Source organism: Medicago truncatula, chromosome 6, assembly GCF_003473485.1.
Source record: "Medicago truncatula cultivar Jemalong A17 chromosome 6, MtrunA17r5.0-ANR, whole genome shotgun sequence".
Classification (NCBI taxonomy): Eukaryota; Viridiplantae; Streptophyta; class Magnoliopsida; order Fabales; family Fabaceae; genus Medicago; species Medicago truncatula.
In genome coordinates, this window is record NC_053047.1 from 32,808,723 (window position 1) to 32,831,923 (window position 23,201).

Genomic DNA, 23,201 nt, shown 5'->3' on the forward strand with positions numbered 1-23,201 from the left:
AGCAGGTAAAAGAATGTTTTTATTCGATTTGGTTAGATTGCGTGATCAATTTGAAAACATCATAATTGTTTTTTTCGGTAATCAAGATCGTCTATCAAGTTCACCTTTTGAAATAGTTAAAATATTGATATTATTATTAGTGGAGCATTCAACCACTTAGATGTTTAGGAATGATTGTATTTTGTTAGTTCATTATCAATTTTATTTTTGGTTTGGTGGCCCAACGATTTTGATGCCTTTTGTAACCTTTTACTTTTATATCTTTTCAATCTTAACACTTCTTGTGTCGTGATTGAATTTTTTTTTTAATATATCATATATTTTGGCTTTTAAAAAAAAAAAACAAAATTATAGGTTTGTGTCATGTCGATGAATCTAATATAAAAGGAGAGAAAAGAGAGACAGTCCTGCAAAAACAAATTGTTTTTACACAAATAATAAACATTGGATTATCGTGGAAAAAATGAATGAAAAAAATAAACACTTTAAGACTTAGCTGGTGTATATTATACTATACTATACATTATACAATACAAGTATAAAACCCTTACATGAGTAAATGAACATGTAATTATATGTATACATGAAAACATAATATAAACTCTGAAACACATACATAATTGTTGTGGACAACAACTGAGAGAGTATCTCAGCAAAAACATGTAGTCAGAGAAAACAACAGTGACTAAAAAAATAGTTGAGATGAACATGGTGACATATGTTTCAGTTTCTTTGATTATTATCATGTCTCTTTGTAAGACAAATTTCAAAGCCATTCACTAACCGAGCTGAGGGAAAAAAGGACATCCTATCTTCCTTCATTTGTTTCCATCTGTTGTATATCATTCAAACATGTTAGCTAGGATCAAATTTGATAGATTACGTGGTTTTTTCAAATTATTAGCGATGTCGGCGTATCAGTGTCCGTGTTTGTTCTTCATAGGTATGCTATGGTCAAGAGGGAGGGAGAGAGAGGCATTACCTATAGTTTGTAACAAAGTAATGAAGAAAAAGAGCAATTTGAAGGCGAGCTAGCTCAGCTCCAGGACAAAATCTAGCACCTCCTCCAAAGGGTGCATAAAATGGACTACTTCTCCAATTTCTCTTTTCCTTCATAATTGAGACCATAACAATTAAGAAAAAAAATTTGAAATACAAGTACAAAAATTATATACAGTATTCACTAAAATGTTATGTGGATTAACCTCATTTTCAGGTTCCATCCATCTCCAAGGATTGAAATTTTTAGCTTCATTGTACACCTTCTCATCTAAATGAACTGCTGAAAGAAATGGAACCACAAAACATCCTTTTGGTATAACAAAATCTGCTCAAAAACATATAAGTTATTGTCAGTAGTTTATAAGTATTAAGCTTTTACGTGCATATCAATTTAGTCCTCCACATTATTAATATTTCAAAATAATATTTAAAATTGTTTAATATTAATCAGGTCCGTTTCTCTGTCTAGACTCTAGATATATTATCAAATACATCCCTGACATTATTTTCTTAGTTTCAATTTTTAAATGTATCTACAAAACTACCAATGAAATTTCATTATAGTTTCCGCGAATACCAATGAAGAGACGAATCTGATTAACATTTTTCAATTTCAATGATCACTTTGAAATTTTGTTGTTGTAGGGACTATATTGATGCGGTCCAACAATTTCATGACCAAATTGGATATTCATTCATGTACTTACATGTACTAATATGTTGACAAAACATTATTTATTTGTGTTATTTTAATCATTGAAAGAATTAAAATAACTATAGATAATGATGAGTCAATAATCAACATATTAGTGGAGACTGATATAAGTTCTTATACATTGAACTTGCATACCAACCACTCTCAAAATTGTGTACCTTGGTATTGAATGTCTTCTTTTGCTTCTCTTAGTAACCAAATTGCAATGCCACCAAGTCTAAGTGTTTCATCAATGACCTGTTAGTGCAAGAGAAAATAAAAACTTAACATAATAGTCTCTACTCGATAACGTTTGCATAGAAAGTGATGTAATTATTACTTTGATAAGTGTAGGACTTGTATTTTCTAAACAAAATCTCTTTTCGTGAATTGCTTAAACAATACTCTTAAGGCACTTGTTACCGTGACCTTTTAAAACAAGCCAATGTTAATCACTTACACATTGAGTAAATGGCATTGCTTTATAGTCCTGCCATGTAAGAGATTCTTCTGCAGACTTAGTCCTTAGAGAATCCTGTTCATCCTGTCCAAGTAAATTATTTTCAGAAATTAATAAAAAAATGCTTTCAATTTAATTTTTTAATATAAATTTCAAGCAAACTAACCTAAAGATGGTGTTATGCACCAAATAAAAAGAACCTGTTTCAATTTAATTATTTGAGCTTATCTATTGGCATAAACACTTATGATAATGTTTGAGAGTGCTTATAGAAGCCGGCTTATGACACGGCCATAAGCTGATTTCAGCATATATTTCCATAAGCTCTACAAGGTAGCTTATAAAAACAATTTATTTGTTTATATAAAAACAGTTTGAATTTATTATACATAAGCACTTAATTAAGTTGCTTAACTATGATACATACCAGAAGCTGCTCCATGGCATTAGGACATTGAGTTAGAAAATAGACTGCAAAAAGCATTGTTTTTGTGGTAGTTTCATTGCCAGCAAAAAGAAGATTGATGATGAAGTCTGCAACAGCATCATCTGGCAAACTATCTTCCTCTATTAGTCTTCCAAGTACACCATTATTACCTTCTTTTGGAGGACCATTTTGTCTCTGGACCTCTATGATCTTGTTTATTTTACTTATGATTTTCTCTCTTGCCTGATATCCAAACAATTTCACATCAATTGGAAAGAAATATAGAACCTTAGAAAAAGGACTAGATTGACTAACATCGTTCTGTTTAATAGACTGAATTTCAATTTCATAAATTTGAGGTACGAAATAGACCGACTCTTGCAATTTCAAGCACTAAAATGCTGGTTTACTTGCATAACAATCAATAAACCAGACGAGAAAAATTTGCGCCTAATTACGGCTAGCAGTATTATTTGAAATGTACCATTTCAAGTACTTCATATAAGATGGTTCTTGAAGGATATGATCATGAGAACAATAAACTAATTTCTTTGAAATGTAGTTCAACGTTATGTAGCTAAAAAAATACCAACTTCTTAACGCTCTTTTGTTTTCTTTTTGCAATTCTATTCTCTTTATATATCTTTGGTCTAAAAGTTTACTCATCGTACCTTCATAGCAGTGTGGTATGAAGAGCCAGGGATGTTGATCGGAACAGATAGACAGCCATCAACGAAATCGGAAAACAACTGAGCCATTTCATTGACTTGAGACTCACTTGAAACCCCTAATAGTTGATTAACCATTAAATTTATAGCTACCTGCATTAAATCATGTTCCGCGATAAATTTCTCATAATTGAAAATGAAAATGTTGTTAGAAAGTAAATGGATCGTTACCTTTCTACAAACATCTTGGAGAAGAATTACTTGTTGGTTTTTGAAATTGCTCAAAGTTTGGATCATGACATTTTGTATATCATTCATGAAATGGAACTTAAGCTTATCTAATCGCATCATATTGGACGCGATTCCATGTAGTTTCCTTTGTTGCTCTCCTTGAACTGTAATCACACCATTTTTACCAACCAAATCTCTAAAAGATTTTGGATAACTTGACATGAATAATTTGCCTTCATTTTGCATTACAAAACGGTTGAAGCTTGGATCAGATGACACCACTGCCCATTTTCCAAATAGGCTACATGAAAAAATCTTACCATACCTATACCAAATGGAAGGCTTTATCTGTTAGAAAACAGTGTTCTGATTGTGGATAGCAAAAACTAGAAGTTTGTTTAAATTTCTCGACACAACAGCGCTATAGCGCCGCTATAATCTCTATTTGGCAATATTTTCAAAGTTATGGTATACTAGTAAATACCTTTGCACCATTTCTTCAACAAATTGAGGAGGATGAGAACTTGCAACAGCATTGTACCAATTGATACTGTCACCTATCAAAGGCCAACCTCTCCTTCCTGGTGGCAATCTTCCTATGCTTTTCTCTTCCTTCCTTTTCTTGATTTGAATTACTTTTGCAAATATTGCAGTGAACATAATCACAATGATCATAACTAACCATGTTTCTGAAATATTTTCTCTCATTTTCTGTTTGAAATAAAATTGAGAAAAAAAAAAGGAACTAATTACACCTCTCTACCTTGCAGAGAAATTAAATATTTATAGTGTGATACACAACATGGCAATCACTTTTTCAATGCAAATGTGAACTTATTATTATAAAAACAAAATAAATAAATAAAAGAATTTATATGTAACTGGTGAACATGCTTAGTTGACCTTATGAAGATCTAGTAGGGCCATGTTAACTTGGTCTTCTAATTCATGAATAAATCATTCTCAGAATCTATTTTAATTTTTTTTTTCTAAAACAAATTTGAACACATAAAGATACAAGAAAATTTAAATTAAATGAAAAAAGTTGGAACAAGTTCACAAGCTAACAACTTTTTTTAATTAATTAATATCAATCCAATTTTTTTTGTTTAATATGCAATCTAAAGATAATCACATATATCTAAGACTTGGCTAATATTAATACTCCTACAACAATTTCAACTATATGTAAGATTTGATGACTCTTCCATAATCTCACTTACAAAAATATCAAATCTTAACAAACAAATAAATGATAGATACTATGAATCTTTATGATGTGTGAGGCACTTAAGAAAAATAGTGATAATGAAAATAACCTTATGGTTTTGCTGATGAAGTAACATACACAAAAATTAAGAACTTTGTGTGTATATTCCTTATAAGCTTATAGGTTGATTTGAATGAGAAGGAGATTGAAGTATCTTCCTTGTAATGATTTTGTTATAATCTGAATATTTAAGGAAAATGGTGTCTTAAACTGGTCCAAAATAGCACTTTTTTGGTGTGCATTTTTATATTTGAAGTGCAAATTCTTGAGCACAAAATAAGGTGTATAATCATCAAGTAGGAAAGGTTGTCATAGAGAAAAGTTAGCTAGAGTTTGACTTGTCCATTTTACGTTAGATAGTTATGTGGTAATGAATTGAACAATTTGTCTTATTCAAGTGATGGACACAAATTTTTGTAATAAAAAATAGGCTTAAATGCAATTTTACCCCCTATTTTAAAATTCGGAATTTTACCCCCTCTATTTTAATTGAATCGGGATTTTGCCCTCTTTATTTTAAAACTCGGAATTCTACCCCCTCTATTTTACGTTTTTCAGAATTTTACCCCCTATTTTAAAATAAAGAACCAAAAAATACTAGAAAAATAAGGAAACGATTAGAAAATATTAATTTGATAAAAAAAATATAAGGAAAACAAGAAAACGCAAAAAAAAAAACTAAAAAAATAGAAAAACAATGAAATTACAAGAAAAAATTCAATTAAGAATACCTGAAAAAACTAGTTTGCACCTCTAAATAATTGCTATTTTCATGTATTTTCATACTAGTTTTTTATTTTATTTTTAGAGATCATACTAATTTTATGCATTTTTTCTAGTATTTTTTATTCATTTTTTTTAGTATTTTTTTGGTTTTTTATTTTTATTTTTCATTAAAAAACATTTAATACAAATAATTAATTATGTGGATAAATTAGGGGGAGGGGGCAAAATCCTGAAAAACATAAAATAGGGGGGGGTAAAGTTCCGAGTTTTAAAATAGGAGAGGCAAAATCCAGAATCAATAAAAATAGAGGGAGTAAAATTCCGAGTTTTAAAATAGGGGGGGAAAAATCTAAAATCAATCAAAATTGGGGAAAACTGCACTTGCCTAAAAAATATATCAGCAAATACTACAATCATACTCTAATATGAAACAGAAGTCACAAAAATTCATATCCTAATATGAGGGGTTTACCATTTGAGGAGGAAAGACCTAATAGGTGATCCTAGTCATCTAGACTATATTTTCAATAAAACAAGTTATAATGAAATGATCTTTTAAAACATAAGGTATTGTCAGGTTATTTCCTTCTCTGAAAGGTTTTTAAAATTGTTAATTTCATCTTTAAAAATTAATAAAGTCTCTTTATATTTATCCTCCAAAATTAAACTTTTTCAAATTATATTGTGATGTAAATTGTGCTTTTTTCCTTAAAAAAATTTAACTGTGCTTATTTTTTTTGACTTATACAACTTAATTGTGCTTATCATATTTTTAACTTATCAATACAAATAACTGAACAAAGAAAATGATTTTTGCATTCAATAATGACTTGTTACACTATTTAATGAGTTTAGATGTCCTGTTTTTTATTTATTCAAAGTTCACAGTTATTATTAACATGATCAACTTTTCCTTCAAAAAAATATAACATGATCAAACTCTTTAAGTGAATGATCTACACAATATTGGCTAAAAATATGTACGTTTTACACTTTAAGTGCATCTAAATTAAAATTAATTAGTATATTTAGCCCTTCATAAGCAAGATGAGTAAAATATTTCTCAGTTTCTCTTGCATTATTTTAGTGGCAAACACCCAAACTTACACACTTTTTTTTTTTGTCAAATAGTTTAGTGGCAATTCACTTTTTAAAGTGAATAAGTGAGGTGTTCAGGATTTGAACCACGACCCCTTCATATAAGAATGTATTATCCTGCTAAATGAATTATGTTCATAGAACACTTGCACACTTCTATATAAGACTAACAATTTAAAAAGTATCCACCTATGTGTTAGCATTACTTTTATCTTTATGAAGTGAAAAACACAATTCATTTCAGGAGGAAAAACATTCTGTTGCTATGTTAGGTCACAAATAATGGGTCTAATTGGAGCAGCTGGGTTATCATGGAGCCACTAAATGGAGAAGTCAAAAGTAAACAAAGCTTTGAATCCCAATTTTAAGGCCTCTTTTCGGGAATGAGCACCCTAAAAAGTTTAAGTTCTGCAGTAAATTATTCTAAGTATACGAATGTTGAAGGCTTATTGGCTGATTTATTACACACACAATTATTTTAAATGCCAGCAAGAACCAGCCAAGCAAACATTGTCAGATATGTCAGCAAATCAGTGTAGTTTGCTTCAAAACCATACACTAATCATCTTTGAGTTTTTCTTACCGTACTTGGTGTTGGTGGCCAAACTTGACGCACATTATGTGAGAGAAGAGAATATGGTGAATTTAAATTTACACTTCAACATATCAAATGTTTTTACACTCTTGAATATTTGACTTGTATCGATAAAATATATCAGATTCTTTCATATTAGAAGAATTATATATCTAAATCCAATTTAAATCAGAGATTATATTTTATCGTTTACATACTGTTTATACATTCAAATTTGGGGAAAAATCATTATTCACCTTTATTAGTATCTACATGTGATAGAATTCCAAGGGTTTGGCCTAGCAGTAAAAAAAAAAAACAGATATTGAATCTATTTTGAATTCTAAAAATTTTAAGTTCCAACTTCACTAATGTCTTGAAAAGAAATATATGTAAATGTTTTTTGAGCACTAAAGTCTTCTCTACCTTAAATTGGGATATCATCCCTTGACCCTGTCTATCAATTCTATTTTTTATAATATAAAATGGTATCTGTTCCACCTTAAACATAGGAAATGAGACCATAATAATATTTAGTTAATTATTATATGGATATTCTGCATCAAATTCTCACATCCTCTTTATATTTATTTTATTGTATGCACCAAAACAATTCAGTATTTTGTTAGTTCCCACCAGCCAGAAGGAATAAACTAGCAAACGTATGAAAAGCTGCTTTGTTATAAAATACTGTTAAATTTTTTTCTAGAAGCATTCTGATGCTGTAGTTAAGAGCTAATGTGAACAGCTTCTTATTCAAATAAACTGAGATACGAGAATCAGATATAAAATTGGCATTGCTTTTACATTAAAAAAATAGTTGAGGATTGCCGGGCTTATTGTATGTAAAAGCCACCTTATTAATTTCATCAAATATAAGCATCTTACAGTTAATTAAAATAAACCAAATACGTGAGTTATAGTTATCTTACAAAATCAACCAATATCTGTCATTTTTCTATTTTATACTACCATGCTGTGCAAATGGTTAGGCAACTTGATGTAATCAGTGATGCACATTGTCACAAGCCATACATCTTTGTTTGCTGCAAAAGAATATATATATTTGTGTGTGTGTGTGTGCATCCTACGCAATCTAAACAAATATACTATTCAATTCAACTAACAGTTTGACACAAGAATGTAAGCCTCTCATCACATTCAGGTATCATCAGATTTACACTTTCATCTTAACAGCATTGTCTTGAAACATAGATGCCACAGAGCCATGAAAAACTATAACTCAAGTCAACTTTTCTTTGGAAATTAAGAATACACTTACCTTTGATAAATTTAAATAACATTTATTTGAAATTAAATTAATAACAATCAAACATCATTCACTGCATCATTTCACATTCACAAGCTCATTCAACTCAACTATCCGGATATCCATGAAAGAGTATCATCATAAACATATACCTGATCTTGGAACATCATATTTATTCTCATTCAAAACTCAATGCTATTATTTATTGCATCACAAAAATAAATCCCATTGCTATTAATTGCATTGGGATGGAAGCAAACTCAACAATGCCCAGCCTTACATGTCATTTATAACCTGAATTGTAGTTCCCTATGCCAGATACCGGGAATAAAATATATATTAACTATTAGCATATTTTTAAATATTAAAGGATAAAAGAATGTTAACCAATTCATACACAGCACACATTCAGCAGCTTGTGGATGGAACGTATGGTAGGCAGTCCTGACATAAATGTTGAACATCACATTCTAATCTGGCAACCTTGAAAACATTTCAGAGATGGCAGATGGGATGCCAATTACATCAAAGGTTTTAATGTGAATGCACAAAGTGACGAAAATAAGCAGCATTATCAGCATCTATGTTAACTTTTGATTTAACCCCGAAAATAACAGTAGTTTCTATTCTAAGTACAGAATATCATGATAATGCTTTGCAAGTTAGCATGGATTAAAGTATAATTAGGATGACGGATAACCATTATACCTAATGTTGAAGTTCAAAAAAATACATTTCATAAAACCCTACCATCTTCAATTCCTCTATCTGAGTCTTCAATTCCGTGGGATGAAAATAGCATTCCTTGAAAATCAGTTATACTCTCAAGTTGAATATTCTTCCAATGCTCTCTAAAATGCAAAATCACAAATAGATGTGACAACTGACCTTGGCTGCTTTGCACCCTTCACACCTTTCTCATCAGCTCAAACTCATATGTAAACATTGTAATCCATGAAAACAATTTGAGTAGGGGATTAAATTGCAACATCATGAATTTCCTTTTCTATTGTTCACAAATCATTTACAATGTGAAGCTAATTTACTCAATTGGTAATCAAAGTGCTTTTGAGTTTACCCTAAATGGAGGCAATGGAATAGTGGAACTACAAACTCTTTCAAATGTTTTCCATTTGAAAAAGTGCAGCAAGCTGGAGCACAAAAGAAACTTGGCTAAGATGTTGAATGTTAGCAAGAAAGATAATAGAATTTGCAGGAAGGATGCCAGGTAATGACTAAGTCATGCATCTCATGAACCATACACATACCATCAGAGTTGCAAAAATATTGAAGTGCTTGCAAGCTGCAGCATAGAAGTTCACAAAGCTTCATAACTTTCTCCACATGTTTAAGACGCCATCTGCAAATGACTTCAGATTTCCCCACAAAGTTGATTTGTCTGATGCAACTGCGACACTGCTCTCCCTCATGTTAGAGCCATCACTAGATATTGGGAAAATGAAAGAAACCTCAATATCCTATAGCAAAATTACTGGAAAGAATAGTACGACATGACCAGAAATAAAGTGATCTGTAATTTATAAGTTAATGCAAAACACAGTTGTATGTTCTTTGCACGAAAAATCATCCATTAATGCATACTCCAGACAGAATACATACATTAGTTCTAATAAGACTCAAGAAATGCTATAATCTATATTAATGTAGCAAGAAGATTTAATACAAGTTACTTATTTTGGTGCTTTGAAATAGTTTATCAATATTTTTATGCACAAACACAGGAGCACAAATGGAATATTAAACTGCTCAACTACTGTTGAGATATGCGTAATAAATATAATTATTCATTGAGATATTGTCTTCCTTATTTTCTTCTATGTAAATATTCCTTATTTACTTGTGTGTATCTCTTACGTAATTAGTTAGATATAGGTCAGATTGAATCCCTATAATCATAGGATTTTCTTTGTACATATTTTTATTATAAATAGAAAATGCTGGGAGCTAATCCCTCAAGAAATTCAGCACCAAAACCTTACTCTCAACTTCAACTACATGCAAGTGTAACATCCCCAAACCCAATTCATAGCGTTCAAATGACATACACTAGTGCTGGTATTTTTGAAGAGATAATGAAAATAAAAATAAAAACACTGTAATAGTCATATAATGAAGCTATAGGTATCTAAATATACTAGAGAACTTACATTTTTGACTCATCCAATTTCAAAGACTCTTGAGATTGCTCCTTTATATGCTGTGGACTATCCACAACAGGAAGGTCTTGTGCACCATCTTGCACTTTTCTCTCAAGTCCTGCTTTGTCAAAACTTTTAATCTTGATTGTTGGATGGTTTTTTATATCTACAGACTTAGAATCATGGATATGATCTTTGCTGCAACTACTGCCAGATTTTTCAACTATTGGAGCAGAAACCTGTTCTATTTCTTCTTTCAGCAGGTGTATTTCAGGTGCAACATAATCAGAAGGGCAACTAGATACAGTTTCATCACTCTTGACGTCATTTGTCACCTCGGAATTAGAATGGGAAGCTTTGCCATACATGTCTTCCAAGGCAGGTTGCTCCCTTCTCTTATCAATACTTACTGTTGTAGATATGGTTTCGACTTCATAAGACAACCTTCCCTCCTGAGAGAAAGTCTGTGGCCCTCTCTTTTCTTCAAGCTCACAACAAGTGTTAACGGCCTCTTTGTCATCTAAAAGTACCGACTGAGAATCCTTTTGGATAGGCCTGTCTTTGGCAGTCTCAATATTTTCAGATGAAACATTCACGGATTCAGCAGTTTTAAGTTTACTTTCATCTAATACTTTTTCAACTAATATCTCATCCGTGCTATTTAAAGATTTCACTTTGGACTTGTATTTTAGTTCCTGAATGATGTCCCGAACAGTATAATAACTTCCACCAACTTCTTTCTGGGTATATTTTATTGCTGGGAATTTTCCAGCATTCTCTGATTTATACCTGCAAAAAGAAGAAAAATTCAATTCTTTCTACAATAACAGGAGTCAACACTGATCATTTACTTGTTAATCAAAATCCAAAACAGATGAGAGCTTCAATATGTTGACATTATTTCAAGAGATAATAATGAATGAAGGGGCATTTAAGAATGTCACACTTTTCTCCACGTCTATTAGAAAATTAGGGAGATTCAGCACATCATTATAGAACAGGACAACATAAAAATGAGAACCCTTCTTGCAAGGAATAAATCCAACACAAGAATGTGAAAATAAGTACATGATTGGTTATCCCAGCATGAACTAACCCATTAAATGAACAGAAACCCTAAGGTAGGACAACTTAAAAAGAAGTTACATAAACATACTATTTTATTGTTGACCATAGACAAAGGTTTAGCTATAAGAATCACATTTGATAAAAAATAAAAAATAAAAACATGACCATAAAAACAGTTCAATTATTGTTCAAGCAGGCTATAAAGTTGCGGCCCTTGGTTAGTTTTTTTGAGGAGGCCAAATATGTGTATGTAAATTATGTATGTTGGTTAAATGTCCATAGATATAGCATTGTAGCTCGGCAGCAAAATAGTATTTATGAAAACATAAGAGAACAGAGATCACTCCAGGAAGACACAATTGTTATTTTTTGAGGAAGTTAAGAAAGCAGAAATGCAAATAAGTATCATACAGGAATCAATACCAAGACTTTTCATTAAGGGTCTGTTTGGTTCAACAGAGGGGATGAGTAGACCCTTGTAGCATTTGATGTCACATTTAATAAATGGTATTTAAGTCCAAATTTTAAACAAATACTATTTCCCCTCCGAGTTCCTCCACTCTTGGATGGGAGCCAAATCTCTTTCAAGTGAATTTTAGCTCCCCTACATTCTCCATTACTCCCCTCCAATAAATCGAACCAAACAACTAAATTTAAAATAAGTCTTCTCCTTCCCTCCCCTCCCCTCTAATCAAACGGACCCTTAACAACTAGGCCCTTAGAAAACTGAGAACAGGATACAGAGTGAAACATGTAACATCTTTGTACCCAAAACTGAACATAAAAACAGAAAATGTTTTCTGAAACCATACGAACACTTAAGATTCAAAATCCATGTTACTTAGTCAATTCTGATTTCACCAGGAAATAAAGCTGGTATAGGCCAACAATGCATACATTTCATATGCCAAAATCTATGAAGCACTGACACAAACACAACACTGATGCGTCAACACCAGTAAAAATTTGAAAAAAAATGAATTAATTGAATGTGACATATGTTGGTGTCAGACACCGACAAATTTCGGACACCAGGCACACCTTCCATCAGAAAGAAGTGTCAATGTTACAAAGGCCAAAATCCCACAATGTGCATAATGCATGAAACATCATAATACATTGAACAAAACCTTCTACTTCAAAAGAAACATAGAAAATACTTAAGATGCTAAATCAATATTATAAATTCCGTAAATAAAAAAACATATTATGAAGTCCATAATTTAAAGAGAAAAGTGAGTTCTCCCCTCCAAAACCCTCCATCCAATCCCTTAAGATGCCAAATCCATGTTACTTAGCCAATTCTAATTTCACCAGAAAACATAGCTGGTATGGGCCAACAATCCATGCATCTATCTCTATTACAAACCATTCATTTCATATGCCAAAATCTATGAAGCATTGACATGATGAATTAATTGAATGTAATCACATGTGTTGGTGTCTGACAACATGTGTCCGGTGTCCGACATATGTCCAGAAAACAAAGCTGTAATGGGCCAATGCATGCACCTATATCAATTACATCAAAACATTTCATATGCCAAAATACCACAATGCAGCATTATTTATGAAACCTCATAAAACATTAAACAAAAGCTTCAACTTCAAAAGAAAAAAAGAAAATACTTATTCACAAAAGACTCCACCATAGCTCTCCGTTCATGTTTTGAAACCCTCGACCCGTTTTTCCGCGGACGGATATCTTCAGTCTCTGAAGGAACACAAGCAGCAGCAGCAGCAGCAGCATGTGACCATCCACGCCACTGCAACTTTGATGATCCACCCTCAAAAGACACTGTCAAATAACATAACAGATATAATCATGATCACATAATTTCTAATACAATAAATTTTCAATTTCAAGGTTGATTCGAAATGGTTACATTGTAAAATAATAACTGAAATTAACAAAGAGAAGGTAAAAATGAGAAAAAAGAAGAAAGTTACAGTGATTGGATTTAGGGGTGAAATTGTGGATTTTGCGGAAGGAGGAGAGTGTGATGAGAAGCTTCTTTCTCATGTTTGTTGTTAGGTTATTCTTCGATGTGATTTTCTGCAACTTCAATTTTCATGTATGATCGATCTTAGAGAGAGAGAGAGAAGAGGGTTTAGGGTTTTGCAGGTTAGTTCCTTTGGTCAAATCGCAAAACGGCGTAGAAATGGTGATGTTTTTTCGTCGTTTTACACAATTTTCAAAATTTCTGAGGTGGAGAATGGTTTAAGTCCTTCTTAAAAATGGGAAAACTCAATTTACTCCTCTAATAAAAATAAAAAGTGTCTTTTAACTTGTTGCGCCTTAAGAACACAAGTTAAGATATTATAAAAAAGTATAAATATTTAAACTTTTGTGATGTTGAATGCACAATTTCCAAAAAAATAATTTTATCTTTAGCTTTTTAACTTAATGTTTAAGGACACAAGTTAATATTTCTTAAATAATAAAAATAATCCCTTCAAAAACAAATTTGTCTCAATTGGCTATCTCGGTACGCAATTGCAAAACTAATCATTTATATATGTGGATAGAATTATAATATAAGACAACTTTTCTCAATAGATTTAAGGTTTAATTACACTTTTGGTTCTCGGATTTTAATCAGTTCACGAAAATGGTGCTGCCTTTTTCAAATCGAACAAAGCGGTCTCTATATTATCATGTTTTTGCACTTTTGGTCCTTACCCTCATTTTAACTTCCAAAAACGATGATGTATCACATTTTTTGATGAGGTGTCCAAAAAAGCACCTAGGTGGCAAATCACAAGTGATAGGTACATGTCAGCAAATCATATTTTATTAATTAAAAACACATTTATATAAATTAACAATTAGAAAAGAAATCTAAAATTAAAAATAAATTAGAAAAAGAAATCTAAAAATAAAAATAAAAACACTACTCATATTCCTCTCTTCATCCTTAGCAACAAACACTCTCAACCTAAAAAAATTACAACACCATTCATATTCATCTCTTCTTCCTTAGCACAAAAAATTAAAAACATCACAACTTTCTCCCATCATCAATCTAGGGATAAAACTCATACCTAGAAAATCATCACACACCAACACATTTCACTTCTCTCTTGTCTCACATCTATCCCAAATCAAAACAAACCAAAATTTGAAATTTGAATTTGAATCCGAATATGAACCAAAATCTAAGCAGTGAGAACTTTAGCCCTAGTGCACTTGATCAACCTACAATAGCAACTGAAAATATGGCAGCTCGAGATGTGTTAATTGATTAAAACTAGCTAAGGTACAAGACATGCTAAATCTTAGCACATGAATACAACGTCTAAATACATGACTACATGAACACTCAAACAACAATAGGAAATAATCGTCCGTATTCTAGAATTAAAAAAAAAAAATGGTCCTTATTCAAAAATTCGGATGTATAGTAAAGGAGTTTTAGGGGGTGCACAAAACGTGTGAGAGGGTGGGAAAACAATTTCATTTTATGATGACATCCTTAGTATTGACCTTTTCTTGTCATAGTTGTCGGGCTTCAAAATGAACATTTTTTTAGTAAACAATGACAATGTATTGATGTTGAGCAGTTGTGATTAGGGGTGTGCAAGTCTATTAACCAAACCGAACCGAACCAGATTTTATGGTTCAATTCGGTTCAGAGAACTGTTTTCATAAAAATCGTTTTTATCCATACAACCGGTCTAGTTCGGTTCGAAAGCGGTTCACAACCAATTCAATCGGTCTGAAATGAATTTCTGCCCATAACCGAAATTTGAAATTTGAAAAAACCATCACACACCAACACATTTCACTTATGAACCGGAATTTTTAATGAAAAGGACGAGGTCAGTTTTGATCGAAAAAGAAGTGGGTTTTTACAAATAGTTCACCTAATTTTCCAAATCAGTTCATGGTTTTCGGTTTTTCTGCATACCCCTAGTTGTGGTATGATAATCAATTTATACTAGATCAATCATATATATTAACTTTGTTTTTGTATGCTTTATTTTCATATGATGAAATTTTATATTTTTGAATTTTGTAGTTTCACATGATTATTTTGTTTCATAAAGTCGCATGTTTTCTTTATAACATGTATGGATGACAATGAATTGAATCAATTGAGAATAGTTTTGAATCCGACTTGATAATTAACTCATTTCAACTTGATTCACGAACAACCTAAGTTGAACCTGAATCATATAACTTAATCCAATAATAAATATATTGGAGGTTGAAAATGAAAGAGTATTTTGAAGATATTATCAATTCTAAGTTGTCGAATTTCGTTGATTTTTGTCTCTTTGTATGTTCTAATTTTGATATTTTTGTTTTGGTTTGTCTTTATATGCATATATAAACACTTGTGATAAATTTTATTATATTTTAATATTTTTCTTTTTAAAAAATGAAGGTGAAAAGATCTAAAAAAATTGTCTATTTTTTATTTTTTACAAAATAAAAATTACTTCTTGAATTTTGTAATTCGAGCTAACGAGTTGTTCGTAAATTTTAAATGAATCGAACTCGACCTAAAAAAAAAGGTTCGTATAGAGTTCGAGTCAAATTTTAAATCGAATCAATTCTTATCGAGTTGAGCTCAAACGAGTACAACTCGACTCATTTTCATCTCTTATTATATGTATCCTAAATTTTCATAATTGCTAAATTTTATGTTTAAAAAGTTACTTTTTAATATTTCAATATGCTGAATACACAATTTCTAAGACAAAATTTCTACTTTAAACTTCTTTATAAGTACCGTAAGGACACTTGTTAGCATTTTTTCTTTCTTTCTGCATGTGTAATGATAACTTTTTACCGCTAGTGTTTTTATCTATTATCCACAAGTAAACTAGTATTGCACCATGAGTTCTTCATCATTGAATTAGCAAATTATATACTCCCTCCGTCCTTTAATAAGTGACATGTTTGAAAATGTGCAATTTTGACCTAACTTACTTTGACCATATTTTTCTACTAATATACAAAGATAAATAATATCATATAAGATGTCGTTAGATTCGTCTCGATGAGTATTTTCAAAATATCAAATTTTCATAATTTTTTCCAATATATTATTCAAGATATTTAAACTCAAAATTACACATTGATATGCGTAATTGAGTCAACTGGATCACTTATTAAGGGACGGAGGGAGTAGTAATTAATTATATGGTAAAAATCAACTTATACATGATGTAAGATATGTCTCACGTGTGAATATTAATTTTTTTTTAATGGACTTTTGAAATATTAGGTAAAGCGTTGACGTGAGAAATTTATCAGGTATTCTATGTATAATTTTTAGAACAGTACGTTGAACAAATAGTCCAATTAATCAATATAGCATGCGTGCCCACAAATCATGGCGATTAATTTTTTTCTTAAGAGTAATCATGGCGATTAATGAATGGTCTAGTTTATCTTCCACGAAACCTTTTTACAGTTGCATTTCCATTTTCCAATTACCTAAAGTCTCCACAATTATGGTTGCATTATTACGGCCAAGCTTCTAAATGTTTTGACATTTCCTAACAAAAAAATGTTTTGACATATTGCTTAGGTCTTTATAAGCCTAACACACTCTTTAATAATTTTAAAATAAGAAATTATTCTAAATGTCAAATATTTCAAAGCAATGCCCTTAAAACACTTAATGACATTTCTTTTAAAAAAATGTCGCTAAACACAAGCCTACTTTTCAAAACATAGCCCTAATTACTATCATTAGTTTGCTTTGAAATATCAAATGGTGCTGGATGCAAGCGAAATATAATAGTTTGTGATTTAAGGTGTTAGAGGCCAAATATGGTATGGAGGGTGGTATAGTGAGGGAAGGAGGGCACAATGATTCTTCGTGGTGGATGGAGGTTCACATAATTAGGCGAAGGAATGGGTAGTTGGTTTGATAACAATTTAGTGAGGGTCATTGGATATGAGACTAAAACGTTTGTGGTCGGATCCATGGTTGGAAGGCGGGCCACTATGTCATAGGTTTCATTGTCTTTTTTATTTGGCGAAGAACCAATTAGGGTTGGTTGTTGATATGAGTAGTTTAGGTTGAATAGTGGGAGGAGATGCTTGTTCTTGGTGTCAGAGGTTATTAGAATGGGAGGAGGAGTAAGTGAATGAGTGTTATGGCTGTTGTATAACTATTTGTTTATGGCGGATAAATGATAACAACTCATGAGGTATACAATATGTTGACAAATGTTGAGCTGTCTTAGTCTAAATTCACAACCGTATTATGGCAAAAGACAAACTCACTTATTTGACATAAATGACTTTTTTGAATAACGGAGAGAAAAAAGAAGGACCAAAATAAAAACTGAAAATTAATTAGGGGACCAACAAATCAATTAAACCTTTAATTTAATAATAAGGGATATATTAAAAAAAATGACAATTGTGTTACTCTATCGTGTATAACAAACTATAAACTTTGTGCTATCTCCGCAAATCACCAATTTATTAAAATAATGCAACCGAAATACACTCTTACGAAGTTGAAAAATGCAAATGAATAAAATAAAGTCGACAAGGTAAGCAAAAATCAAAAGAAAGTGTCCAAATTGTAGTCACCACCATTGACATTCCTTGCTTCCCACGATGTCACTACATTTGACACAAAACAATTTAAAATGATATTCGTACAATCATTTTGTATTAATTTTTGAATAATATTTTTTCTTATTCTTATTCTTATTCTTTCTCTTTATTGTTTTTGACCAATAAAAAATTTGATAACACAAAAATTATCGCTAAATAATTGTACAAATATCATTGTTAGCTTAGCTCAGTTGATATGGACAATGCATAAAATATATAAGGTTCAGGGTTCGAACCCCGACCACAAAAAAAATTGTACAAATATCATTATTTTTTTTATTCATCAACAACTACTCAATTATCAAGTAATTAATTAATGAAAACAATATCCTCTAAAAAAAACAATGAAAGTAATATATCAAGCAGGATCCTATATTCCAATATGAAAAGCTGTCATCTTGTGTCACTAATTATAATTATAATATAAATCACATAGAAAATAATCAAAATGTCCTTGTTCATATTATATGTGTCCAATACTATAGTAAGCATCTTTTTATATTTTCCTTGTCAACTTCGTCCAAATCAAAAAAAATTCCAGCGGTGTTACCATATGAGTGGTTTCATTTTCCTTGTTATAACTTTGCAATAATATTAATTTTCTTAATAGTAAAAAAAGTTGGATTAAGCTGATACAATACCATGTTAACCTCAAAATTTTCATTTTTAAACCTTTTATAGTAGGTCCATATTAGAGCTAGAATCACCCTAGAAAGAAAAAAAAATATGATTATGATTCTATTGACACAACTTGATTGGTTCCAAATCTCATGTTTTAAGAAATTTTATGTAACATCATGAGCTTGGTCTTTGACATAACCTTTTTATATATGTTTTTGTTCATTCTTTCATTGAACATAGTCTTGTGTATTGAAATTGAAATCAAGGATTTTCATCCACAAGAAAGAGATGCTTTATTACTCATAAGGGATTCATTAAATTCTTCATCTATAAATTTGCATAGAAATTGGACAGGACCACCTTGTATAGAAAACAACCTTAGTATATGGTTTGGAATCGCTTGTTCAAATTGGCATGTTGTTCATATTACAATTCAAGGAGTCAACCTCAGTGGCTATTTACCTTCAACATTTCTTCAAAACATAACTTTCTTGAGGCAAATTGATTTCAGAAACAATGCACTTTTTGGATTATTGCCAAATCTTACAGGTTTGGTTTTCTTAGAAGAAGTTAAGCTTTCTTTTAATCATTTCTCAGGTTCAATTCCTTTGGAATATGTTGAATTGTATAATCTAGATATTTTGGAGTTGCAAGAAAATTATTTGGATGGTGAAATTCCACCTTTTGATCAACCATCATTGATAAGTTTCAATGTGTCATATAATCATTTGGTAGGGAAAATTCCTGAAACTTCTTTGCTTCAAAGGTTTCCAAAGAGTTCTTTTGATGATAATTCTGATCTTTGTGGAAAACCATTGGATAAGTCATGTTCTGCTGAATCTCCTGCACCACTTCCTTTTGCTATTGCACCTACTTCTTCAATGGAAACAAATAAGACGAGGATTCATGTTTGGATTATTGCTTTGATTGCTGTTGTTGCTGCTTTGTGTATTTTTCTGATGATTATTGCTTTCTTGTTTTGTAAAAGAAAAGCCAGAGGAAATGAAGAGAGAATAAATGATTCAGCAAGTAAGATATTTCTTTCTTATAAATTCATTTTTTCTTCTTTTTGGATTGACTTATATATTTGAGCTTTTGATTTGCCTGATTGGATTGACTTATTTGAGTTTATCGATTAGTATAAGCACTGTATGAGAGAGCGTACACAAATAGCTTCGTTGTGTTATGTCCAAAAGCTGTTTTTAGCTTATTTTTATACACTCTTTAGAATAGTTTTTGAAAATAACTTATAACTTATATGATAAGTGTTTATGTTATAAGCTCTTAATTATGTTATTTATCCAGATAAGCCCTATTTAGGAGAGTTATGGAAAAATATTATAACATGTCCATAAGTTGTTTTCATCTTATTCACACATGCTCTTCAAGATAGTTTACGAAAACAACTTTTGGTTATATGAAAACAATTTGACTTTACGATAAGCACTTATGATGTAATCACCTAATTAAACTGCTTATCCAAACAAGGCCTAAAGAATGAAAAACATTAGGTTTATTATATATTCAATGATGTGATGTCTAATAAACTTATTCAGAATTTCTAAATGTTTTAAACTTTTTTGATTTTTCTTATAGGGTATGTTTTTGGAGCATGGGCAAAGAAGATGGTATCTATTGTAGGAAACAGTGAGGATTCTGAAAAATTAGGCCAATTAGAATTTTCAAACAAGAAATTTCAAGTTTTTGATATGGATGATTTGTTAAGGGCATCAGCAGAAGTGCTAGGAGGAGGAGATTTTGGTGTTACATATAAAGCAACACTTGAAACTGGTAATGTTGTTGCAGTAAAGAGACTTGGCTACATGAATGACTTGAGCAAGAAGGAATTTATTCAACAGATGCAATTGCTAGGAGAGATAAAGCATGAAAATGTAGCTGAAATTATCTCCTTTTTTCATTCAGAAGATCAAAAGCTTGTCATATATGAACTTGTCTCTGATGGTACTTTGTCTGAGCTTCTACATGGTTAGTTTTATTTTTTGTTTACTTTTAAGTAAATGGTATGGTGATTTTTGTCTCTTTTATTAGTAGTTTTATAGACCAAATTCACTAGCAGAAGACACAGTTGAAGACCAAATTAACTAATGAAAATAAACCTAAATGCGTTTCTTGTTAGTCATTTTGATCTTCGAATGAGTCTTTCGTTTAGCTAGTTTAATTCTCAAACGTGTTTTTGATATTACAAATATTAGTACACTAACATTTATTATGTCTTGGTGCTAGAGGGTAGAGGAATTGGAAGAATACCTCTTGATTGGACAACAAGACTTGCCATTATCAAAGACATAGCAAAAGGTCTTGATTTCCTTCACCAATTTTTGTCTTCTCACAAAGTTCCACATGCAAATCTCAAATCATCCAATGTTCTAATCCATCAAGACAACCAAGGCTACCATTCCAAGCTCACTGACTATGGCTTCCTACCTTTACTCTCATCATCTATGAAAAATGCAGAAAAGCTATCAATAAGCAAGTCACCAGAATTTGTTAAAAGGAAAAAGTTGACACACAAAACTGATGTATATTGTTTTGGTATCATTATGCTAGAGATTATAACAGGAAAAATTCCTGGTCATATATTAGGCAATGAAGTTGAAGAAACAAGTAATGATCTTTCAGATTGGGTTAGAACTGTGGTGAATAATGATTGGTCTACAGATATATTTGATTTGGAAATATTAGCAGAAAAAGATGGACATGATGCAATGTTGAATTTAACTGAGATAGCATTGGAGTGTACTGATATGATGCCTGAGAAAAGGCCTAAAATGAGTTTAGTGTTGAAGAGAATTGAAGAGATAGAGCAAATGATGAAAGACAATGAGTGAAACAAATTTTAGTGACTATAGAAGGATATTGTATTGTCTTGCATGAAGTGCACTCTAGGAATATTCACATATATTCATCTGTAACACTATTTTTTTATGAGAATGACACATTATCCAAAGCAGATAAGGATCAACTCCTATTATTACAGGAGTTAATCCTTTTCTGCTTTGAACATTATTTCAGAAGAGATAAAAATCTCTTTGATGTAGAGAAATTATTGTTTCCATTATTTTTTAGATTAGTAGTTATTGTTGTAATTTGTTCTAAATAGAGAAATACACTCTTCAAAGTTGTGAGATTGAGAATATGTCTTATTAAAATCATCTTGATCTCCTTTCAAGTGCTAGGCAGGTCTTGGCTTCAACTATGTTCATATTTTAGGACCGGTTCAATAATCTTTAATAATAAGTAAGGCCTAAAACAAATATTGACATGAAACCTTTTTTTTTATTTGCATATGAGACCTTTTTGTTTATAAAATTTAATGATTTTTTTTTTTATGGTAGGAGGCCTAAAGTGAGGACTTTAGTGCCTCGGGCCGAACCTGACCTTAGTAAATCAAAATTAAATTGAGCTATTTAATGAATGAAACTATGTTTATCCTCTCTATTGGATAATTCATTTATGAAAAGTGTAACTGGTAGTCAGTTAACAGGGGTGGTTTTTCCAATTTAGTGAATGTCACATGCTCATAATAGCATATAAAGTTTATTCGACGACTAGCGAATATAGTTGCTCAGTACATGTAATATTGTATAAAAGAATAATACCTTATGACCTATAATTTTTAAGTCATCTAAGGAATAAGTTGCAGGTTCTGCCTTAGACAAATTGAGTGAGATAGATCAGTATAAAAATGAAGACATGGAACTTTGGAGTATGAAATAGATAACTTTTAACAATTATATCATCAACACCTAAACTTTATTATCTGAGTATTTAAAAGTTAACACAGATTGCTAACTTTGTACAATTATAAACAAAATCCATGTTAAGATTTTTTTTTTTTTTAAAATAAAATTCCATGTTAAGATATTAATGTGCTTAATAGTGATTGCATAAAATGATACAAGTTTGTTTAAGTTAACTAATTGTAATAAGTTCAAATTCAATCTTAAAAATGTATAGCAGCACTGAAAATTCTTGAGTATAAATACTTATCTATGTCCTCATATTATCAATATTCTAAAAGATCTCTCAAATTGTAAAATATGAATCAAATTTATTTTTTGTCTATGTCTGTTATCAAATACAACCCTAACATTATTCACTTAGTTTCATCTATGTTATTACTTAATCTTATTAGATATAAAAATAACAAAGCAACCAATTTGATTAAAATTTTACAATTTCAAAACCATTTTAAACTATTAATAATGTAAGAGACTTTGTTATGGTCCTATGAAACACGGATACAATATAGACATGAACACTGAATACGACACGAACAATGACACGCCGACATTGTTAATAATTTGAAAAAAATTATAAAAT

General features: G+C 30.9%; 3 protein-coding genes across 6 annotated transcripts; 1 reads left to right on the forward strand and 2 right to left on the reverse strand.

Moving 5' to 3' along the window:
* Positions 1-445: 445 nt before the first annotated feature.
* Positions 446-4,916, reverse strand: LOC11414632 (abietadienol/abietadienal oxidase). 2 transcript variants are annotated; one of them, XM_024785594.2, is made up of 10 exons: positions 4,802-4,912; positions 3,967-4,193; positions 3,483-3,807; positions 3,255-3,404; positions 2,584-2,826; positions 2,157-2,240; positions 1,876-1,954; positions 1,206-1,327; positions 983-1,110; positions 448-832 (listed from the first exon to the last, which is right to left on the reverse strand). In XM_024785594.2, exons 1-10 carry the CDS (start codon positions 4,826-4,828, stop codon positions 724-726), a joined length of 1,494 nt encoding a protein of 497 aa, XP_024641362.1. In that variant the 5' UTR covers positions 4,829-4,912; the 3' UTR covers positions 448-723. The 2 variants fall into 2 exon arrangements, with proteins under 2 accessions (XP_024641361.1, XP_024641362.1); XM_024785593.2 differs by having other exon boundaries at positions 446-832; positions 3,255-3,807; positions 4,802-4,916.
* A 3,841-nt stretch (positions 4,917-8,757) lies between these two features.
* LOC11413117 (uncharacterized) lies at positions 8,758-13,848 on the reverse strand. Of its 2 annotated transcripts, XR_003013124.2 has the most exons (5): positions 13,598-13,848; positions 13,277-13,445; positions 10,589-11,368; positions 9,689-9,863; positions 8,758-9,571 (listed from the first exon to the last, which is right to left on the reverse strand). XR_003013124.2 is itself a non-coding variant. In XM_024785900.2 (4 exons), the coding sequence occupies exons 1-4, from the start codon at positions 13,668-13,670 to the stop codon at positions 9,749-9,751; spliced, it is 1,137 nt and encodes a 378-aa protein (XP_024641668.1). In that variant the 5' UTR covers positions 13,671-13,848; the 3' UTR covers positions 8,758-9,748. The 2 variants fall into 2 exon arrangements, 1 of the variants encoding a protein (XP_024641668.1); XM_024785900.2 differs by having other exon boundaries at positions 8,758-9,863.
* Positions 13,849-18,759: 4,911 nt separating this feature from the next.
* On the forward strand, positions 18,760-22,027 carry LOC11419299 (probable inactive receptor kinase At2g26730). Of its 2 annotated transcripts, XM_024785899.2 has the most exons (4): positions 18,761-19,406; positions 19,593-19,886; positions 20,454-20,843; positions 21,102-22,027. In XM_024785899.2, exons 1-4 carry the CDS (start codon positions 19,034-19,036, stop codon positions 21,704-21,706), a joined length of 1,662 nt encoding a protein of 553 aa, XP_024641667.1. In that variant the 5' UTR covers positions 18,761-19,033; the 3' UTR covers positions 21,707-22,027. The 2 variants fall into 2 exon arrangements, with proteins under 2 accessions (XP_003619794.1, XP_024641667.1); XM_003619746.4 differs by having other exon boundaries at positions 18,760-19,886.
* Positions 22,028-23,201: the final 1,174 nt, after the last annotated feature.

Bases quoted from the DNA above. Each gene is read 5' to 3' on its own strand.
- LOC11414632 (XM_024785593.2), bottom strand. From the start codon at position 4,828: ATGTTACTTCATCAGCAAAACCATAAG. The intron at 2,241-2,583 runs GTATGTATCATA...TTACTTGGACAG, and splicing joins ATGCCATGGAGCAGCTTCTG to GATGAACAGGATTCTCTAAG. The intron at 1,111-1,205 runs GTTAATCCACAT...TCAATTATGAAG, and splicing joins GGATGGAACCTGAAAATGAG to GAAAAGAGAAATTGGAGAAG.
- LOC11413117 (XM_024785900.2), bottom strand. From the start codon at position 13,670: ATGAGAAAGAAGCTTCTCATCACACTCTCCTCCTTCCGCAAAATCCAC. The intron at 13,446-13,597 runs GTAACTTTCTTC...GTTATTTGACAG, and splicing joins CACCCCTAAATCCAATCACT to TGTCTTTTGAGGGTGGATCA. The intron at 11,369-13,276 runs GTATTTTCTTTT...TTCTTTTTGCAG, and splicing joins GTGGAGTCTTTTGTGAATAA to GTATAAATCAGAGAATGCTG.
- LOC11419299 (XM_003619746.4), top strand. From the start codon at position 19,034: ATGAGCTTGGTCTTTGACATAACCTTTTTATATATGTTTTTGTTCATT. The intron at 19,887-20,453 runs GTAAGATATTTC...TTTTTCTTATAG, and splicing joins GAGAATAAATGATTCAGCAA to GGTATGTTTTTGGAGCATGG. The intron at 20,844-21,101 runs GTTAGTTTTATT...TCTTGGTGCTAG, and splicing joins TTTGTCTGAGCTTCTACATG to AGGGTAGAGGAATTGGAAGA.